The sequence below is a fragment of the Phaseolus vulgaris genome, chromosome 7, assembly GCF_051622355.1.
Source record: "Phaseolus vulgaris cultivar YP4 chromosome 7, ASM5162235v1, whole genome shotgun sequence".
Taxonomy (NCBI): Eukaryota; Viridiplantae; Streptophyta; class Magnoliopsida; order Fabales; family Fabaceae; genus Phaseolus; species Phaseolus vulgaris.
The window spans coordinates 52,043,884-52,051,604 of NC_143504.1; the positions used below are offsets into that span (position 1 = coordinate 52,043,884).

The 7,721-nt window shown below is 32.3% G+C and overlaps 1 protein-coding gene across 4 annotated transcripts; it reads right to left on the reverse strand.

The window, feature by feature from the left end:
* Positions 1-5,138, reverse strand: TPR5 (Tetratricopeptide repeat (TPR)-like superfamily protein). 4 transcript variants are annotated; one of them, XM_068637209.2, is made up of 12 exons: positions 4,979-5,138; positions 4,792-4,878; positions 3,918-4,118; positions 3,658-3,782; positions 3,332-3,453; positions 3,156-3,238; positions 2,269-2,421; positions 1,988-2,131; positions 1,346-1,528; positions 1,090-1,184; positions 901-998; positions 1-288 (listed from the first exon to the last, which is right to left on the reverse strand). In XM_068637209.2, exons 1-12 carry the CDS (start codon positions 4,979-4,981, stop codon positions 185-187), a joined length of 1,398 nt encoding a protein of 465 aa, XP_068493310.2. In that variant the 5' UTR covers positions 4,982-5,138; the 3' UTR covers positions 1-184. The 4 variants fall into 4 exon arrangements, with proteins under 4 accessions (XP_068493310.2, XP_068493311.2, XP_068493312.2 ...); XM_068637210.2 differs by having other exon boundaries at positions 4,788-4,878; XM_068637211.2 differs by having other exon boundaries at positions 4,788-4,917; positions 4,979-5,075.
* Between the last annotated feature and the right edge of the window lie 2,583 nt (positions 5,139-7,721).

A 7,721-nucleotide genomic window follows, 5' to 3' on the forward strand; every position in this document is an offset into this window, starting at 1 on the left:
TTCTAAGCATCAAGCATACACATTTTAGCTTTCTTTTTCCTCCCATTTTTAAAGATGGATCGAACCGAGCGTCAACAATGCTCAAACATTTCAATTTCAATAGCATAATAATTTACAAGTGATGGTTGCGTAAGGGAGATGATCCACCGAGGAAAAATAACAATAAATAATACAAGTGAAGATGTCACTGTCCATGGCAGAACTTTGATCGGAGGTTGTCTAGAATCTCTGCATATTCAATTGGTGTTGCCTTACTTCTGAACACTTCATCCCAGATCTTGCGTATGTCTGCCCAAAATATAACCAACTTCAATAAGATTGAAAATCTTGGCAACAATAACCATTAGTTTGAGATAGCAAGTACCATTTAAGCAACTCTGCAACCAACAAGATATAATACTCCACGATTTATTAGGTTAGTTACTACCACAGACCCTAACTAATATTATTTTCTCTCGTTTATTTTATCTTCACTTCTTGGTTTAGGGAGGAGACCAGAGGCTAAAAGGATCGACTATAGTACAAGAATATATCTGCTTGTACATTACAACTCTGATATCTGGCTAAGAAATGTAAAGTCATTGACGCATCCGCAACTACTTTTGGCTTATCCTCACAAACCATCATATGTTGTCTGATTTAAGTTACAGAATTTTCTACTGCATTTACAATACTATCAAATGGGTTAACCTTTAGTTTTTCCTGCTGAAAAGGCATAACATATTTTGTATCTTCGTTCCTTTCTTCTCCAACCATCTTATACTTTAAAGTAGAGACCATTTCTGCCTACCTACTTATCTTTCAACTTTCTTCTACCTCGTTTATCTTCTGAGAACTTTAACATAAGGCGTGGCAAAAGAGACACTTAAATTTTTTTTAACTATTACAAAGAATACGTACCATCCTTATTTGTTGATGAAAGGCACAGTACAATCATGTCAAATCTTGGAACTTTGATCAAATGCTCCATATAACTGACAACCAGATCCATGTCCTCACTGCCAAAAGAGCAAATTCACTATCATAATTAAAGTTCACAAAGAATTCAAAACAATAAAATAATATTTTCTTTTGTAGTTGGCTACTTACGTGAAAAAAGATGAAAGACACTTGATGATGTCAACAAGTATGGTAGAAGATAAGGCATTTTTGAATATTTTCGGTAATTCACGGGGAGATATAGCCTAACATACAAAAAAAAAACAGTTTGTTACAACATGAAGCAGAGCACTGAACACCAGAAATTTAAAGCATAAAATGGCACCTCTTCTTATAATTCAATGCAAAATATGCTAGATTTTGACAATATAATCAAATTAAAAAAGAACAAGAAAAAGTTGTACACCTTTAACAAACGAGCCTGCAGAGCAAGATCACCTGACAATGCTCTCCAAGAGACCTCAAATTCATACGCAGTGGTTGGTGGTGTTATGTTTTTGGCAGCTTCAGCCATGGCTCTAGAAGCAGCACGAGAAGCAAGCTGTTGAACAGATGCTTTAAATTCTGGCTTAATAATTCTGTGATTTCTCTGTTAAGAAAAAACAAAGACAACAAATTCATGAAAAATGGGAATAAAAATAGGAATATGCAGTTATGCACAATTACTAGCATCGAAATTGCAGAAGCACAATAAAAGACTGTAAATATACCCACACATAAATCGAAGAGGTAAAACCTAAATGGCAATTGAAAGTATACCATGATTGGATACATCATTAAAAAGCCCAAAAACCCTAAATGTTATTTTATTTTTATTACTTACTGAGTATAAAAATAAAGTAGCAAAATTACATAGTGTTTCTAACAAAGATCCAAAAGAATAGAATGTAGATAATTCATATTTAAATAAGAACTCGTGAAGAACATAAAAACATTTCTTTGTGTTTTTAAGGATAAGAAAGAATAATTATTGCTTCCAACAGGACTATGATATGCACTGGAACTAGATTACTTGACAAGAAGAAGGAAGGATTTTAAGATATGTAACCTGCTCCAAACTGTTACTTGCACTCAAACTTTTCTTAGAATCATCACCTCCTTGTGCTTGAGGCCTTTTTCTGGTTATTGTGTCCCTGCTATCAACCTCCTCTGTTACAAGTGATTCTTTAATAGATACTTGCTGCTCATTAACCTGTCAAAAACATAACCAAACTTTAGGGTGGACTACATTTACATGAAAAGCAGAAACAAATTACTATTCAACACTCTCATCCATAAACATAACTATTTATCTTGAAATGTGATATTGAAAACTCTACTGTTTTGTACCTTTTTATGATTAACTTCAGCTGGACCGGACTTTTGAGCACCATGTGAAATGGGGTGGATGCTACCTCCATTAACTTTTTCATCTGACTTTCCCACTTTATTAGTCCCCTGTACAGTTCTTCTCAGAGCTCCTGATGCTTTATGAAGAATATCCTGAATAAAGATTTTTAAAAAAATAAAGAAAAAATATTAATCTATGCTGCAGAGAACCTAGGGTGGGGGAAATAGACACAAAACTAAAGTAGCTAATAAATCAGTGTTGTAAACTCTAGTCTCTGATATACTCTTTTTCTATAACTAACTTTCTCATGTGTTTGAATATGCAGGTCTATCATTACCAACCATGTCTAGTATTGACCACATGAACTGGGCATAATATGCGCTCACAAACAGCAGACTACGAAATTTAACCATTTTGCATCAATGATTTCTGTCAGTAATGGGAAACAGTTATACTTATATCTACTCTTAGATTTTCAAGCAGAAGTATTTTCTTTTCAAGAAGACTAGTCTTCTACATTCATAATGATTTCAATTTTTGAATCTCCATTCACAAATCACTACTTCAAGTATAGCATCCCCTCATCCCATCTCTAAAGTCTTGTTAACATCATAATTCCTTGCTCTGTTCCGATTTTAATAAATCAAAGGCCCTACCATTTATAACCTTCCTTCAAGGCATCAATTCATTTGATTGTATGATATGTCAACAACTACTAATTCTACGTTCTTGTTTGCTGTAAGTGCCAGTATGTAAACTGGTTATTGGTTATGTACCGCAAGTTCAAAACTAATATTTCCACGCAACCCTATATGGGCACTACTTAGTGCATGTTCATTAAAAATAGTAAGTCATATAACAATACTGGAAATAGTGATGTGCTTACTTTCTCATACAAAGATTTAGCATCAGCATACTGTTTCTTGATTTCTTGATTGTTCGGTTCCAACCTCAAAGCAAATTCAGCATCTGTGATTAGCAAATTTCAGACTCAATGAATTCAAAATCAGAATGTTACATATGTGGTTAATAGACAAGAGAAATGATCAAGTATTAACACACCCTCCATTGATTCTTTAATTTTTCCAAGTTCTTTTCTAGCTGTTGCTCTTCGTGAGTATGCTTTTATGTAACGATCATCAAGATCTAAAGCCTCTGTGCAGTCATCCTCAGCCTCTTGGAATCTACTGACACAAAATAGGTGAGGAAAAAAACATATTACCTTCAGAAAATGAAGTTCCTTTCGAGAGAATCATTGGGTTGATAGATCCAATAACAAATCACATTAATTGGAAAATTAACTTTCTTTTATTCAAAATTCAAATATTGATAAAATCCAACACTTTATGGGTAAGCCAGACTTCTTTAAATACGAAACATAAGCTTGCCTTCTGAGCTTGATATTGGCCATTGCCCTATTTGCATATGCTACAGCTGTTGGTGATAAGGCAATGCTCCTTGAATAGCAGTCTCTAGCTTCCTTAAATTTCTTCTGCTTGAAAAACTCATTACCCTGTAAGATACAGAGTGATTGAATAATCAGCATCGTGCAGGAAAGCAACACTAAAATCAATATACAATATCTGAACAGATCAATCCTACCCTGTCACCCGGAGACTGATACAGAGGGAAAGAAAAAAAAACCTACCAGATCTTTCTCGGAAGCAGCATCGGGAACATCTTCAGGAACAAAACTACCATGCAACCGATTTAAAGGATCATTAATTTTGGATAAATCGTACAGTCCTTGAGAATTTCTTGCACGATCAAAAGAAATAGCATCTGCTTTTGATGCCTTCTCCACACCCACAGATCCAGTAAGTCGAGAAGATGAAGCTTTTGTGAATTGCTGTCAGAATATAACACATCAAAGATGAATTAATTCGTCCACACACACACAAGCACAAAATATTTAGGATATGCAACATAAGCAAAATCAAGGGGTCCTTTCCACGTCGTAAGACTATTTAAGCACAAGAAAGCATGAAAAATTAAGAGAACCTAGGACAGAAATTACGCTTCCAACATTCCAAAAATATAACACGCCATAATAAATCAGATTCATCTGAATAAAAAGTGCAAACTTTCGGCTAGTAATCTGAACCCATTGTTCGAACACCCCAAAATTAATTATTTTCTTTCATAAATGTTCATTGATTTCAGACAGCATATTCAGAGTTCACATTCCCTTTGTACTATAAATATGCAAACAACTAAATGTAACCCATTACTAACCTCCGCATACAGAGAAGAAAATCCCCAATAGGTTAGAAAACAGTATCACTGAATTGGACCACTTGAAAAGAAGACGAAGTAGTCAAACAAGGTAAAAAAAAGTCATGGTTCTTCACGATACATATACATTCATATTCCATCCACGACAACAACAAAAAATAATAAAGGGGGAATAAACCGTGAATAATAAAAAGGCCGAATTGAAGAATCATAATGCATGTATAAGTATACTCAAACGTTTCGCAGTTGGACGAGAAAATCTTGAAGGTTAAGGTAAAATTACCAACATTTTCCTTTTGTGACTTCAGTGTTTGTGTTTTATCCTTTCTAGAAAGTTCCCAATCCTGCAAGTCGTTTAGGAATCCCTGGAAATCCTGTTAAAATGTGACAACAGAAACACGTTGCGGAGAAAACTGAAATTAGAAGAAAATATATGAAAAATGCTAAAACAGCATCGTGAGGAAGCGACTATACCATCCTTTGCTGAAGAAGAACCCTTTACGCGACCCAGCAGATGCAGCAAGAACACTATACTATTCAATCACACAACAACAAAGACGAAGTGGGAGGTAACGATTTCAGAAAAGAACTTTCGCGAATTAAGATTATTGAGTATGGGCCGGCCCATCACCCTAAACTGATTAATGGCGCCAAATTCTTTCTATACCCAATTTTTTTAACCTGCACCTAGTTTTAAATTTCCGAAAATATCTTAATTCTATAAATGAAAATCTGGAATTAAAAACAATACAATCCAGAAAAGTAGATTGGAAGATATTATTGTATTCCGAAAATAAAAATTCAGAACAAAATTCAAAAATCAAAATATGTTATATCCTAAAATTTTGGAATTTGATTAATATTATTGTTGGGTTGTTAAGATTTAATTAGTAGATATTGGAATTTAATTAGTTGGAATTTAATTAGTTAGGATTTAATTAGTAGTTTCTATCATTTATCTTTAGTTGAGATTTAATTAGCCTAACTTATCTCTATCATTTGTAATCTTTAGTACTCTATAAATAGAGTATTAGAACTATTATTTGAAATATCAATAATATATGCACTTTGTTTCCTTTTCTCAATTCTCCATCATTGTTCTTGTTCTTGGTATAATCGGAAACCACCTAAAGGTTCACATTGTTCTTGTTCTCGTTCTTCAAAATCTTTTACGAGAGGACCTAAACGCTTCTACACATGATCATTCATATCAAAATCCTATTCCAAAAAAAATCCACATTGTTCCAAAAAAATATTCAGAAATATATTCTGAAAAAGGGGGGTTTGAAATGTATTTGTGTATGTACCCCATTTTATTTAAGATCACTTTCGTCTTTTCACACTGAAATTGGGAGTGGTGCAGGAAGTAATTCCCTTAATGACTAATGTTAGTGTGGGCTAACTGTTTCTGAGACCCAAATCTTTATCTTTATCCTTTAATTCGGAATAAATAATCAATTTATCTTCTACAATCAAAGATTTGAAAAATTAGATACTTTAATCTGTACAATATCTTTATTTTTTTTAATTTTTGTTTCTATATCTTTAATCTGTACAATATCATTATCATTATCTGTAAAATAATTTAAAATAATTTTTGTGTGTATAATAGTTTCATTCACATTACCACATCATCTTCAGTTAATATGGTTAATATGAATTTAACATAAATAATCAAATTGCATACATTTTAATAAATTTTGAGATGAAATTGATTTTTTTTAAACCACACTTAACGTAAGGACCAAAAGATAATTATACCCTTTATTATTATTATTATTTCAAAATTAAGCAAGGTTTTAATTATCCAACTAAAATATAGAGTTGTTAATAATTCAGTCAATAAATTTATTAATGTATTTTAAGTCCGTAGTTATACCTGTAATATATATAATCATCATATATGTAATTTTTTTCATGTTTTCATATGTGTAAATCAAATCAAAATGATAAGTTGAACGTAATTAGTGTTAACACAATAAGATATTTAACTTTGATGAAAGAATTGTACAATTTACTATATAGAAGCGTCAAATTTTGGGATTGTTTATTTCATTTTAAAATTTTAAAAGTAAAAATGTTTTTCCAAAGTTAACAAATGAAAATTCTTCGATTTCATGATCATCAAATGAGGAATAGAAGTCAATCCTAATAAGTGCGAGATAATTCTAACTATAAGAGGTTTTAATAACTTAAAAGAAGTCTAAACTTTAGACCCAATTGAAGAGTAATAGATCATAAAGAGATTAATTAATTAACACTTATTTTCTCAACTTAGATACTCCAACAATACTTTTAGAGCTTCCATGTTGTTGTTTGAATAAATTGTATCATCAAACAAGTGCTCCAAAAGCTAGAGCTAGCATGTCGAGTGACAACTTGGTTGGTTAAGCTATATAAGTTTGAATTGAAATTTGAAAGTAGAGGACCAGTGAGAGGATAATTCTTGGCAGAATTTTAATTGAGTTGCCCAAACTCAAAGAAAGACACGATTGATGGTCCCTTAGTGTGGATGGTTCACAAATAAAAAAAAGGCATTATAGTATAATCCTTGAGTGCTTGACAATATCATCCTTGAACAAAGCATTTATTTCACTTTTGATACATTCAATAACCAAGTAGAAAATGAAGTTTTAATTGTTGGGTTGAAACTTGCTCAAGAATTAGGTGTGAAATAGTTGAAATGCCGGAGTGACTCTCAATTAATCACTGATAAGATAAATGATGATTATCAAGCTAATGAGCCCTTGCTTCAAAAATATTATCATATAACAATGAGTTTGAAATGACATTTTGGTCAGTTCAACATTATACATGTGTCAAGATAACAAAACAATCATGCCAACATCCTCTTCAATATCTTTAGCATAAGGAAGGCCAGATAACACCAAACTCTCATTCAAAAAACCTCGAGCACTCCAAGTTAAGACTATGACCATGTGTTACTAGTAAAGATGTGAAGCTCGAGTTGGATGATATCTATCATAAATTTTTTAAACAAATGATTCTTTACCTGAAAACACAACAAAAGCTAAAAAGGTGCACAAACAAGTATCATTTTAAAATCCAACTAGAGATCCCACATCAACTAGAGATAAAAACATTTCATAATATATAAGTGGGAACAAATCTTACCTTATAGGCCTATTTTATAAGATTGAGTTAGGGTTTAATTTCCATTTAATTTTTCTTTGCGTGTTATTTCTTTTTTCTCGTC